At 41.3% G+C, this 14284-nt stretch overlaps 1 protein-coding gene across 8 annotated transcripts in view; it reads left to right on the top strand.

Annotated features, from left to right (window-relative positions):
• Window positions 1-14284, top strand: part of LDB3 (LIM domain binding 3) — a 127120-nt gene that overhangs the window by 48557 nt on the left and 64279 nt on the right. For 5 of the 8 annotated variants that reach the window (XM_039343393.1, XM_039343398.1, XM_039343395.1 and 2 more), the window contains 2 exons: window positions 2032-2107; window positions 7064-7473. In XM_039343393.1, the coding sequence (XP_039199327.1) occupies window positions 2032-2107; window positions 7064-7473 (486 nt within the window). The remainder of the gene's footprint in view (window positions 1-2031; window positions 2108-7063; window positions 7474-14284) is intronic. The other 3 variants (XM_039343399.1, XM_039343397.1, XM_039343400.1) reach the window with 1 other exon arrangement.

The following is a 14284-nucleotide window of genomic DNA, read 5'->3' as shown; positions in this document are numbered from 1 at the left end:
CATGGTTTTGGAAACCAGCCATTATATTCCCTAAGTTATGCTTAAGCAAACCATGGTTTAGGATGACATACACACCATGTTGGGGGACTGTATGCACAATGATTCCATTTGGAGGCCATTTAATTCACCCTGGACTTCATTGTCCTTCTTCAGAGTGATGTTGTGCTGCACAGAGTATTCCACAAGCTCTGCCTGGAAGTAGATGTGGTCTTCCCCTTACTCAGACGGATCCAATAGAAGACTTGTTACAGAGAAGGCCTGCATGAAATGAGAAAGACAATCTCTAACCCTTGGTGTCTGCTTCAGTACATCTGAGTGATAAAGGGTGAATTTGTCTTAGTGGACACTTAAAGAAGATAGAGTCGGTGTAACACGGGAGGTGCAAATTTATTTCTAAAATGAGCTTCTTTATTTACAAGAGGAGAGAACAATTGCAAAATCCTAGAATCAGACATCAAAGCATTAGCAATCAAGTCATTCTTTCTCATTCCATCTATGAATATGAGGACAATATTAATTGCCTCTTCGGCTTAATTGACATCAGCATTTGAAATAAAGGGAAGGGAAGAAAGAGGAATGGAGTAGGGATGTCAACGCTGCTAACATCGGATGTTTTTGCTTTGACAGCATATGGAGATGCAGCCACTTTCCTTCTTATGTTTTACTCTTAGAATTAGAGTTAGAATTAGATGATACTGGGGGGAGGAGGAAGAATGTGCATGGGAGTTTAGTTAGACATAACAATATTGTAACTAGTGTGAGAACCAAGGTTTTTTGAAATAAGCGATGATAAGAATTGGCGGACTGCAGAACAGGAGGGAAAGCTTGCATTTCAAACTAATCGGAGAATGTGATTTATGACCACTAATTAGAGGAGGGAATTGTGCTTTGATACTATGTGCTCAGGGGAGGGGAATTCAGATTTTGGCTTGGCCTATGTACCTGCTGATGCTATGCTGCTCGAATAAAGATTCTTTAAGGTAAACAATGCCTCAAAGTTCTTTGAAGAGTTTCATCTGTCGGAACCATGACAAAGGCTTTGCCAAGAAGCTGCAATTTACATTTTCCTTTCTGAACTCTCTGAACCTTGACAACTGTTTTTCAGTTCAAACACATGTGTAGTAGAGAGAGTTTACAAACATTGCCGGGTGCTGCAAGATATGTTAATGTCATGATCGTGTCATGCCTTCCCCTCATATCTGCCTGCCTCTACAGTTCAAAACCCAGGATCAGAAGAGGCCCGATTTAGCGTCAGTCCTTAACTCCAACTAGGAGCATCCACAGGGTATGGGCAAACCAGTCAAAATAGCAGTTGCAATGGTGCGATCAAAGAAACTTTTAGTCTCTATCCTGTGGACATCCTGACTGTAAAACAAGAAAGATAAATATTGCAATGTTCATTCAACCTTAATATATTCTTCATCTCTAGTTTCCCTATTTTATTTTATTTTGAATTCAGAAGCCTCTGAGAAATAGCTTTGTCCGGTTTTGTCTCTGTGCCCTAGCCTGTTGGCTTAGTACAATTAGAAGGTCTAAATGTGAAATTAAACAGACAATTGTTGGGTGATCAGCCAACATCATAGAAGGAAAGAAGAAGTAGATCATGATGGACATTGGCCTGGTGTGTTATTTCTTCCAACCAATGAAGTTGTGTTTCTTCTGTGGCCTTGCGGAAAATTGAATTTAAAGAAATGTTGTTCCTTAGACCTCACCTTCTCTTCTCCTTGTTTTCATGCAACTTAAGGCTCCGGCTTCGTGTGTATGTTTGTACTGATATGGCACTCTTTCTTCTTATTTGCAATTTTGAAATGTCCTTGTTGTTTGGAAGAAGGAGATGAATGGATGAAAGGATTTAAGCACATGTGCCCAGATTTGAAAGGGGGGGGGGAAATGGATGATTCATTAGTAAAACTGGAAGGCCGGTGCAAAGATTAAAGCCAGTGTTGGCAGTGGTATACAATAAATTATTTAAAAGATGTGGGAAATCATCAGCTGCTCAATAACCAATTTTTTTTCTCGTGTTCTTGCCAGATCAAAACGTCCAATCCCGATACCAACAAGCACCCCGAGGATTGATTCTCCCATGCCTGTGATCCCTCATCAAAAGGTAGGTGTCTAATAGCTTCTTTTGTTTATGTTGCATTTCTGGATATAAAGGTTTTCTTCAGAGAGACTGACCTTTGAGTGGGAGACATTAAAGTCACAATATTGTAATGCATCACGTGGCAAAGATTTACTTTGCCCTTCTAAAGGAACAGAATTGTCCTCCATCTCTTCTCTTCCTCCTACTTGCAATAATGTGTCCTCAGACTTCAAAAGAATTCCCATCTTTGAGTGTTACATTCATTGTCTACAAGTTCTGTCTTTGTTAACTGTTGTATCTACCGTAGTTTCTTCTAATATTTGGAGGAGGAGGAACTCAAGGAGAAAAAGAGAGATAAGTCAATTATGGAAACCAACTCATGCTTTTTTTTTAAATATATTTTATTGGTTTTATAGTTTTAACAAAAAGTATTTAAGAAACACCGTGGTGTTTGGGTAAACAAAGATTCCAACATAAAATCACACAACAACAGCTCAACTTAATACATTCGCTATCATCTCTCTATTTCCCTCAAGTAACATAGTAAATTTAATATATTTCATTTCTATCCTAAATTTCTATTACTACTAAACCTGTTTATTAAAACTTAAAATCAATTTTAGTTACCATAATCAGATAGTATTTTACATCAGCATATTATTTATTTATTTATTTATTTATGAGACTTATATACCGCTTTAAGTGCAAGCACTCTCTAAGCGGTGTACACCAGTAAGCAATGTATATATATATATATATATATATTACATTGCCCCCAACAATCTGGGTCCTCATTTTACCTACCCCGGAAGGATGGAAGGCTGAGTCAACCTTGAGCCGGTGAGATTTGAACCGCTGACCTGCTGAACACAGTCAGCTAAAGTGGCCTGCAGTACTGCACTCTTAACTGCTGCGCCGCCTCGGCTCTTTTTATCACTTCAAATACCTCTTGCAAATATATTCAAGTTCTTAATTCCTCTCATCCCTTTTTTTTCCACCAATCTGATTTATTTCTTCTTCCAATAGTAACTAATTTAATTTAAAAAAACCAATAGTATGATATCTTATCAAATCATATTATTATACACAAACATCTCTTAAGTAATTAAACATTACACATGTATATACACATGCTTTATTGTGTAGTGTTTGGACAATAGAGACTGTTGAATTGCTGAACCTTTTTTTTGTTTGTTTCCCCATCTCTGCTCTGGGTGAAGGACCAAACTGGGAGAAATTGAAAACTCAATGTTCTCTGCCTTTAAGAGAGTGAATTCTTAAATTCTTAAAAGAGAGTGAATTCTTAAAAGCATCTCAGAGACTTTACAGCTTGTAATGTCCTTTCACAATATTTTGGGCAAACTGTCTCTGGAGAGTCTCAATCATTCTCAATCATGGTCCCAAAGGTGCTTTTTCCAAAAGGAAAGTGGACTTTCTTGGGGTTTTTTTTCCCCCTTGAAAACATCCAAGAAGTTTCTTCATTTCTAACTGAAGAACCGAAGAGACATAGAATTGAAGAAGCTTCTTGGATGAGAAGCAAAACATTTTCAAAGGAAAAAAAAAAACCCCAAGAAAGTCTAGAGTAAGTAGAATAGATATGAGGGTTAGGGTTAGCATTAGATATATTTCAGATTGTTTCTATTGCACAAAGTGAAGAAAAGATGGAATTGTGTTACCTGGTTTGGGTAACACAATTTGGTACCTGAGCCGAGGTGGCACAGCAGTTAGAGTGCAGTACTGCAGGCCACTTTAGCTGACTGTGTTCAGCAGGTCAGCGGTTCAAATCTCACCGGCTCAAGGTTGACTCAGCCTTCCATCCTTTCGGGGTAGGTAAAATGAGGACCCAGATTGTTGGGGGCAATGTAAATATATATATATATATATACATTGCTTACTGGTGTACACCGCTTAGAGAGTGCTTGCACTTAAAGCGGTATATAAGTCTCATAAATAAATAAATAAATAAATAATGAAACATCTGCAAGAAAACAAGAAAGCTTAGAGAGCACCAAGGACCCCCTCCCCCGATGGAACTTTGCTAGAAAGCTGAAATTAATACAGCCCTTTCAATTCTACCTAAGTTAATCTGATAGCCATTGAATGTTGGTAACGTGGACTGATTTTGCATGATAAATCGTCTGGTACTCAATCTCTGTTTGGGTTTTGAATCACGTGATTCTTCCTTTCTCATCGAAATCCCGAAGAAGGATTCATTTATTTGCTATTGACCCCTTAGCTAGGCATTTCTGGGAATCTTTTTGCTTGATCACTGAGGTAAGAATCCTTCAGTAAATAACTGAAGTAATTCAGTAAATACGAAGTAATAACTAGGCCACGGGTAGGCAACCTGGGCTCTTTTATGACTCGTAGACTTTAACTCCAGAATTCCTGAGCCAGCCATGCTGAGGGGACAGGGAGAGGTTTCCAAGTTGAGCCATGCTGGCTCAGGAATTCTGGGAGTTGAAGTCCACGAGTCATAAAAGAGCCAAGGTTGCCTACCCCTGAACTAGGCCAAGCAACGAACAGAGCCTTCTTACCATTAAAACACATAATGTGAATAGGGATTATATTTAAAACCAGCATTTCTAATGGAAACTCTAGAAAAGAGTCAATGAAATGTTTCCTGGAAAACTTGACCAGAAGCAAGGAAGCTATGAGTTCACTTCTGACTTTCCAGCAGGAGAAGAAAAAGGATGAGTCTCTTTCTTCTCCTTGTGTTTCAAACATTTGTCCTAAAATGATGAGCTTTCAAAGCAGGAAAAGCATGAAGGGTAGATATAGGTGTTTGCACAAATAATCAGGTTGAGAGATTAACGAAGTGGGATAGCCCACACCTGACTATTATCAGAGACAAGATAACCTTCAACTTATCTCGCTAAGATCCTCTGAGTATCTTCTTCCACAAAAGACCCTCAGAGTGAGCAATTTAACAGATAGGTTCTCTGGCTCAGAGATACAAGCCATGAGATAAAATGAACATTTACCATTGTTTAAAGACTTTTAAAAGACAGGAAGCTGAAAGGATGTCTCATGTCTTTTTTTATTTATTTAAGTCAGCACAGAGAGAAACTTAATTCCAGCATTCAGAATTCTCCATGAATCTAAACGTTGGGAGTTTATAAAAATTGTTAGGTTGATGGATCCACCTATATTCCAACATCTGAGGAGCTGCCACTAAGAAGAGGGGGGTCAAATTATTTTCCCAAACACCAGAAGGCAAAACAAGAAACAATGGATGGAAACTAACTAACCAAGGAGAGAACCAACTTAAAACTAAGGAGAAATTTCCTGATAGTGAGAACAACTGACCAATGGAATGGCTTGCCTTCAGGGGTTGTGGGCGCTCCATCACTGGAGGTTTTTAAGAAAAGATTGGAGATCCATTTGTCTGAAATGGTATAGGATCTCCTGCTTGAGCAGGGGTTGGACTAGATAGAAGACCTCCAAGGTCTCTTCCAACTTTGATGATGATGATGATGATGATGCTATGAACGTGAATTCTTCCTGCAGTGTATTGGCACTGTGTGGAAGTTGGCAGCTTGCAATTCACCCTCGGAAACCTTTTCATCATGAACAGGGACCAAATGACCAGTAATGAAGAGGACATCTGATCATAATTTCTATCTCTTTGGCCAAGGGGTAAAGAAAGATTGGGAGCAACCGGGGTAGAATTACTGACTCACGAATCAAGATTCCTGTGTTGTAGATCAGGATCCCCAACCCGGCACCGGTCCGCAGCGTGTCAGCAAGCGGGCCGTACAAACGAGCAAAGCTCCATCCTTGGGATGCAGGCAGTATTCAAAACCACACCCCCTCTGGTCCACAGAAACACCTTTCTCCATGGCCCTGGTGCCCAAAAGGTTGGGGACCTCTGTTGTAGATGACTCTCTTTCCTTTGCTCAAGTCAAAGCAATGCTCCGGGCAGGGTCTATTAACAGCTTCTTCTTTGCAGCCTGTTCTGCTCAGCGTGTTTAATGGCCTTGATCAGCATGAACTTTGCCAGCAGCCTTTATAGCTGGGACTAATTATATAGAGACCGGCTATAAACCCTTTCGCCCTTTCCTTTCTCGTTTATGGCATTGTCACATATGCAAATGCTGTCCAGCCAACCAGATTCTTTGAAGCATCCACTGTGCTGTCCAGCCAAGCAATCTGGCAATCACACTGGACGGCCTGTTACATAAGTAATAATAGCAGCTGCTTGGAGAAGATTTATTGACGTCCCTCTTCGGGGGAAGAGGCGAAGTTAAGATTTTTGCTTGGCTAATGCAAGTCTCTTGAAGTTGCTTATTTGTTTGGATGCAAACACTTCATACAAGTAGACCTTGACTTACAACCACAATGGAGCCCACATTTCTGTGGGGTTTTGCCCCAGTTTACGACCTTTCTTGCCGCAGTCGTTAAATGCATCACTGCGGCTTCCCCCATTGATTTTGCTTGTCAGAAAGTCGCAAAACGGCCCGGGACACTGCAACTGTCACAAGTACATGCCAGTTGCCACGCATCTGAATTTTGATCACGTGACCCTGCGACGGTCGTAAGTGTGAAAAACAGCCATAAGTCACATTTTCCAGCGCGGTTGCAACTTTGAATGGCCAGTAAACAGACTGTTGTAAGTCGAGGGCTACCTGTACGTAAAGTTGCCAACCGGGCTACAAGTCCAACGATGTATCACACACCAAGGGATTGCCCCTCTGTGTCTAAACGGCGACATACTCCAGATTTTCTTTGGAATGTCCTCAGCTGGATTTACCCTCTTTGCATTTCTGAGCTATCCGATTCTGTCCCGACAGCTCAGAATATAAAATAACTGCATTATTTTTTCTTAAATAGATGGTTGACAACTTTACTGCTTTGTATAGATTGCTGGAGCTGGGGATTTCTCCTTTCTGCATGAATGTTATGATCGTTTTCCTTTCTTTCTTCCTTCCTTCCCCCCCCCTCCTTTCTTTCCTTTTGCCTGTATATTTGCTTCTACAGGATTCAGTCTTGGAAATCAGTGGCGACGGAGGAAGCTTCAGTCCCTTAAATAGCAACTCAGTGGGGGCCAGGAATAGCATTTTAGCCAGCAATGGTGCCCACGCAGGCTACCTCAGCAGACAGGAGACCAGTTTGTCCCAAAGTTCTTCCTTCTTAATGAGCGCCAGCTTTAGATCTTCCATGTCCTCCTCTCAGCCCATTACCCCTGACCTCTCGCCAGCAAAATCTGACTTAGGTTCAAGAACAGGCCTGGTCTTTACTCAGGACAATAAAGCGAAACACCAGCTGAGCCCCGCCAGGCAATATAACAACCCCATTGGCCTTTACTCAGCAGAGACGCTGAAAGAAATGGCTGAGATGCATAAGCTAAGTCTCAGCCGAAGATCTTCCCAAGGTTCGCTTCTTAGAGGGTAGGTAAATGTCATGGATGCAGTCGGAAGAGTTGGGTGAACGAGGATCTGCCACATGTGGTCCACGGGGGAACGTCCTCTGCAGAGATGGACGTTTTCATTCCTCGCTGAATCGATCTGAAGAAGTTGCCTTGCTGAAGCCATCTAGAACCTTTTAGAGACCGAGTGCCCAAACTGCAACCCAAACCCCACTCATGTATTGTCGGGTGCTGGGTGGGCGTGGCCCATTGGGTGGGTGTGGCCCATTGGGTGGGCATGGCTGCTGTGGTAACGGCAAACTGGGTGGGGCTAAAAAGTTCAATCAATCAATTCCAACTTTGCGAGATCTTATTTTTTTCCCGCAAGAAGTTGAAATTGATTGATTGATTGAACCTTTTTTTTTTTTTGCACACGGCGGCGGAAGCCTAAAGCGAAAAGGTTTTATAAAACCCAGCTGAAGGCCTAGGACTGGGGCGACGGCACGCGTGCCCACAGAGAGGGCTCTGCATGTCACCTGTGGCACGCGTGCCATAAGTTAGCCACCATGGATCTAGACCAGTGGTTCTCAACCTGTGGGTCGGGACCCCATTTGGGGTCGAACGACCATTTCATGGGGGTCGCCAAACAACGCAGTCCGCCATTTTTCCCCCCCTTTTCCTTAGCTGTGCTACTCCCTTTTATTCTATTGGCTTTGGAAAGCCAATAGAATAGACTCTCTTGAATAGAGTCTAATTCTATTGGCTTTCAAAAGCCAATAGGAATTGTCCAGGCTGTCTCTGCCCTGCTGAGCCCCCCAAAAGTCTCATTCTGCAAACAGTGCTGCACCAGTTGAGTAGTCCTCGACTTACAACCGGTTGAGTAGTTGGGGGTCGCGGCATTAAAAAGGTTGAGAACCACTGATCTAGACCGACAGTGGCCAACCAGGGACCTTTGAAAAGCTGACCAAGCAGATACAACCAAAACAGCCATTCCTTTCTCTTCACTGGAAACATCTGGGATTTAAAAAGAGACCCCAGTTCTGTACATTGGGAAAGAAAACAGATCCTCCCAAGTTGGTGCTCCAGAAATAATCACTGGTCTTTTGAATAATCAGTAGTCCTGGGCTCTCAACAGCGATCCTCATGCTGTTTAGACTCCAAAAGAGAAAATAATTATTGTTCTGTCCTCTAATAAAATTGGAGATATGCTAGCTAAAGCAATTGGGGAGCTGGAGTCCCGATACCTCTGGAGATGCCACCTTGGAGAAGGCTGTTATAGGAGACACCTTTCCTAAATATAGTGTAGGGCAGTTGAAGGCACATTCTTACCCATTTACCATGAATGTTTTATCAATATCAGATGATTTTAAATATCAAAGAACAAGGAGTAGAAGACTCTTGCTGCAAGAGCCACCTGCAGAGGTGGGCTTGACGTATTCTCAGAACGACACTGTGAGAAGGTGCTGAGATCAGAACTAGAGAAGTCCCCTTTGAAGATAGGCTGCCTGTGGTCCCAAGTATGAAAGGCTGAGACAGTTTCTCCAATCTGGTGTCCTCCAGCTTTGGGAGATTGGGGATGGGTGGTGTAAGGTTCATCAAGTCTGAATGGCACCAGCAGCTAAGAACATGCTGGCATTCTAAGCTGTGCATAATAGGCATAAGATTTCTGAAGGGCTGAAGTTTATGTTCATATTGACGAGTAATCATTCAGGAAACCCCCCCCTCTCTTTCTTGGTTTTGGCTCCCATTACTACTGGGGTTGATGGACCAGCTGGAGATTTTCCATTTCCAATGTTGGAAAAACTTGGTGGCTCCTATGTTCTACCAGGAGTTCCTCAGAGGAGATGCTTGGTGGCATGGCATGGCATGGCATAGCATGGCATGGCAGAGGAGATGGTCGCTTCCCAGGATAATGGATCAGGTCCCGAGACAAATGACTTGGTTGTGCTAAGCTCTGACAAAGGAGAGAGAATGGAGCTTTCCCAGTAAATCCTACCTAGAGTATAAATTGCATGGGGTAACTGATCTTCAGTGGAAATGAAGGAAAGATGGGAAAACCTGGAGACAAGATCTCAAGTCCCTCCTATTTTCCAGTAAATATTTCCTATTTTTCTTGAGATCCGGTACCTGGCAGGGCTACTTTTAAGTGACCACAAAGACCCCCTGGCCATAACAGACACGAGATCAATATGAACAGCATCTACATCAGTGTTTCTCAACCTTGACTACTTTAAGATGTGTGGACTTCAATTCCCAGATTTCCTAGATGAGCATGCTGGCTGGGAAATTCTGGGAGTTGAAGTCCATACATCTTAAACTAGTCAAGGTTGAGAAACACTGATCTACATTTTCTCTGTGGGGTTTACTGAAAGCCCAGCCAGATACCATGGAGGCAGGGCATGGAATGCACGGATATGTTATTAAAGGCTTCCGTGCAAGGGCTATTTTACCTGCATAAGCATTGCCTAGAGGCTTAAAACAGCCAGTAGCAACGATTACAGAAAATGATACTCTTGCACTGACTGTTTCTCAGTAAGCAGACACCCAGCTGTCCTTGGCATTCCTAAATATGGATGTAGAACTGGGCATCTGCTTACTGCCTACTGTACAACTTGTTCCTAATATATCTTTCGGAGTTTCTGTAACAGGGAGATATATTTGGATACGAAGCCAGGAGAACTGTTGCTTTCCTGATGAAGTCGCAAGAAAACCTGGCTTGCTGCATTATAAGTCTTCCCCCCCCCAACACCCCAATCCTGCTTTGCCCACTAAAGCTTGGCGAGGAAGTTCAGAGAAAACGGCATTTCTGTGCATTGATCTGTCCTATCTGGCTTACAAAATAACTCTTAAATAAATTGTGCATAACATTAGGACAGAGTATATTTGCCTCTCCGTAGCAGAATGTTCTGTTCCCTCTTGGGTTGATAAGATAACTTTGAGTCCAGCCAGGATGTTCCTTGCAGCATGAACAACTGGCTGAAAATAAAGCTATGGCTGATTTCTACGAATCCAGGTTTTATTGAAGACTACATGGCCCAGGATATGAGCACCAGCATCTTTGAAAAGCAAGGACCTTTAAACTGTGACTAATATAAAATTGGTCAAGCACACACTAATAGAATATCCCATCAGAGAACTGAGTGGTTACACTTCCCTTCTCGGTGTGACCTGGTGGAAAGATTCATTCGAGATGTGAAATGATCCTCAGAAGTAGCTCAAGGGGCCACCAATTTAACGTAATTGTTTAAATTGACATTGGGTGCTCACCTAGTGCTATTGCTTGGAACTGGAGAGCAGACAGCTTATTGAGTTTTAGCAATCCCTCGTTCAAATCCCCTGGTCAGCGGTGGTCAAGTTTCCAACTGTGACCATTAATTAGATTTATTCTCATGGGGCTTTCAGCGAGGTTTGGAAACTGAATTATCTGCCATGGTTTTTTTCGGACGGGTCTACATTGAAAGAGGGACATGAATCTTGTGTCACTTGAACTCCTCAATGTTGCTTGATTTATTGACCATGGCATCTTTCTGCTATACCTGGCAGGGCTGGGTTATAGGATCAGGTCTCCAGGATCTTCTTTCAGTCAGTTGATACCAAAAGGTGGTTCAGGGTATCTGCATGGGCTTTTGATCCAAGGGGCACCACCTTCTCTTGCGCGCATTCAGCTGCTAAATAAAACTGCCGGGAAAGGACATCTGGAGGTTTGCAGGGAGATGTGGATCAGATCCAGCCTTGCTTCTCGTTGGATGCAGGAGAAGTAACAAATCTCAAGGCCGGTATCAAGTGGAGCTCAGAAATGAGCAGACTAAATCTGAATCCAGTCAGGGTAGAGAAGATCTGTCCATACAGCATATTGTGAGTGGGATTACGGGCACTCTGAAGAATGGTTATAGAGCTTGGGGTTCTCCTGGACCCCAATTGGGGACAGCCCTTTAAATATTGCAAGACTGTGCAATATTGGGGGTTTTATACTGATTGATTATGTGCCATCGTTATTTTCAATTCCTCTCAATCAGATAGATTTTCTCCATAAGCTGCTCTATCAGGACGCCTAATGGTTCAATCATTGTCACCATAATGTCAGAACCAAGGAGAAATTCCCTGACAGTTAGAACAATTAATCGGTGGAACAACCTATCTCCAGAAGTTGTGAATGCTCCAAAACTGGAAGTTTTTAAGAAGAGACTGGACAGCCATTTGTCTGGAATGGTGTAGGGTTTCCTGACTGAGCAGGGGGTTGGACTAGAAACCAAGGGTAGGCAACCTTGGCTCTTTTATGACTCATGGACTTCAACTCCCAGAATTCTGGGAGTTGAAGTCCATGAGTTATAAAAGAGCCAAAGTTGCCTGCCCCTGGACTAGATGATCTCCAAGGTCCCTTCCAACTGTATTCTGATTATTAAACATGCCTTCCTGGCAAGACAAGCCGTAAAACATTCAATTCAAGAAGATGCGAGGGAATTATTATTATTATTACTATTATTATTATTATTACTATTATTATTATTATTATTAACCACTATTTAAATAATCCTCTTCCTGTCTTTGCTTCCACCTTTCCCAGAAAGCTAAGTCTTCACATAATGTGCCCAAAGTAGAATCTGACAGTTTCCAGAAGTACCGTATTTTTATTTGCACATTTGTCACCTCTTAAGGTTAATTTACATCGTTCCTCCTTGGTGGATCTTTAACTTCTAAACATAAAATAGAATAGAAACCTCTGTGCATGTAAAGAAAGAGCTACTGGCATAAATTAGGCAGCAAGAAATTAGGGGATATATTGTCCTACTGCTACTTATCTTGATCTGGATTGTGGATCTGCACATTTGACTTGAAGAACCAAAGAGCTAAGCGTCTCTTTGAACGTATGTTAATATTCTTTAACATATATTAATATTTCTTTTAACCCATCCCTGTCTTTAAGGTCCCTAGGTTAAACCTGTAGCTTAATGTTTAAAGAAGATAGAGCAAATACAAATGAAACAGAATTTCTCCCAATGTTCTTTTGTAGACCGGCAATTAAAAATAACTCCTAACCCTCACATAGCTGAAGGTATGGCTGGCATCCTTTAGATTAGCAAACGGTGGTCAGCTCTGATCTTGTTTCCACTGAACTGACCGCATATTCATTTCAAGGTTCAGTCTGAAGAACCTGTTTTATCTTATGAACCTCCAAGATAGTCTTGCTTTGATTTCCTTAAGCTAGATAGAAGAAGGGCAGAGGTTTATTTCAACAACTTTTAATACCGTGCATTCTATTTTAAAGCTGTTCTTATACTGATGGTTGTTTAGACCAACTCATTTTCTGATTGTATTGATTTGGCATTGTTATAAAGTCCTCTAAAATTCTATATATAAATGTTATAATGGTTATTTAAGGGTTAAAGGGTTAAAGGTATCAAAAGATTAAGTCAGAGATTTCACTTCCGGTGGATTTTGCGTGCGTGATGGCGGCTACTTTGTAGCCGTCCTCCTGGGTAAGTGTAAGAACCGCTATGAACAGCAGACACCAGCTGTTCAGCGGTTCAAAATCCCCCTCCCGGGCAAAGGGGGGGGGTAGAGAGTGTCTGAATAGTGGTAGAGCCTCTTTCGCACCCCCCAAGTTTTTTTTTTGGGGGGGGTGAAAGGAGTGCTCCCACGGAGTTCAGACTTGTCTCCGCTTCCCAGCTGTTTTTGTCCTCAGGGACAAAACGAGCCGCTGCAAACACCTCCGTGCTTAAAGAGAACTGGTGAGTTTTTTTTTTTAAATGGACAGAGCTGAGTAGAGGATTTAGTTTTTGCTTTCTTTGACTTATTTGGATTTTAAGTTTTAAGATTTGTTTCTATTTTTATTCTCTCTTTTTATTTTTTTTCTTTGTTGAAAGGGAAAGTAAAATGGCGATCGGCAAACTCCTCGGTGTTTTTTTTTCTGGAAGTTAGAATGCTGACCGGCAGGCTTTTTGGTGTTTTTCTTTCTTTCCTTTCCCTTTCTCTTTTTATTTCCTTATGATTGGAATGGTTGTTTTTGGTATCTCTAAGTATTTTTTTTGGAACGGACTTTTTTTATTTAATTATTATTATTTTTTTTCTTCTCCCTTTTTTTTTCCTTTGAACTCCCTTTTTTTTTATTGTAATGACCCTTTTTTGAAGGACTTTTTTTTTGTTTAATTTTTTGTAATTTTTAAGAAGGAGTAAAACTTTTTTTTAATTCTTTTTCTCTTCCTTTTTTTCCCTTTTTTCTTTTTATTATAATGACCTTCTTTGGAGGGAGTTATGATTTTTGAAGGAATTTTTATAATTTCTTAAGAAGGACTAAAGGTTTTTCTTTAAGATGGCTCCAAAGCGTCCAGGGATTTCTACAGCTTCTAAATCAACAGTTTCACCCTCTTCTGGGGGTCAGCTAATAACTATGAAGGACTTGCAAGACATGATGGGAGATGTTATAATTCAAATTAGGGCAGAAATGAAAAAGATTTTAGAGGAAAACAATAAGATCTTGAGACAAGATTTTGTTTTGGCTTTAGAAGGTGTTGCTTCTGTTCTTGAAAAGGTGAACTCCCATGTGGAAGAGGTAGCTGAAAAAGTGGACATAATGGAGGGGAAAATTGAAAGTATGGAAAAAGAAATGGAAAATGAGATTCTTATGCTTCAATATGGACAAATGGAATATGCCTTAAGAATTAGAGGCCTGGGAGAGTCTTTGCAAGGAGATCTGAAGGAGATGGTTGCAAAGGACTTTGCATTGATTTTGAATAAAGAAAAAGAGGGAATACTTAATGAAATTGAAAAATTATTTAGGGTTAACTCTGTGGTGGCAGCACAGAAGAATCTGCCAAGAGATGTGGTAATTTACTTTGGTAAAAGATCTTTACGCA

The sequence above is a fragment of the Crotalus tigris genome, unplaced genomic scaffold, assembly GCF_016545835.1.
Source record: "Crotalus tigris isolate CLP2741 ecotype Arizona unplaced genomic scaffold, ASM1654583v1 scf7180000017847.2079705, whole genome shotgun sequence".
In the NCBI taxonomy this organism is placed as follows: Eukaryota; Metazoa; Chordata; class Lepidosauria; order Squamata; family Viperidae; genus Crotalus; species Crotalus tigris.
This window is presented reverse-complemented; position numbering and strand designations above follow the sequence as displayed.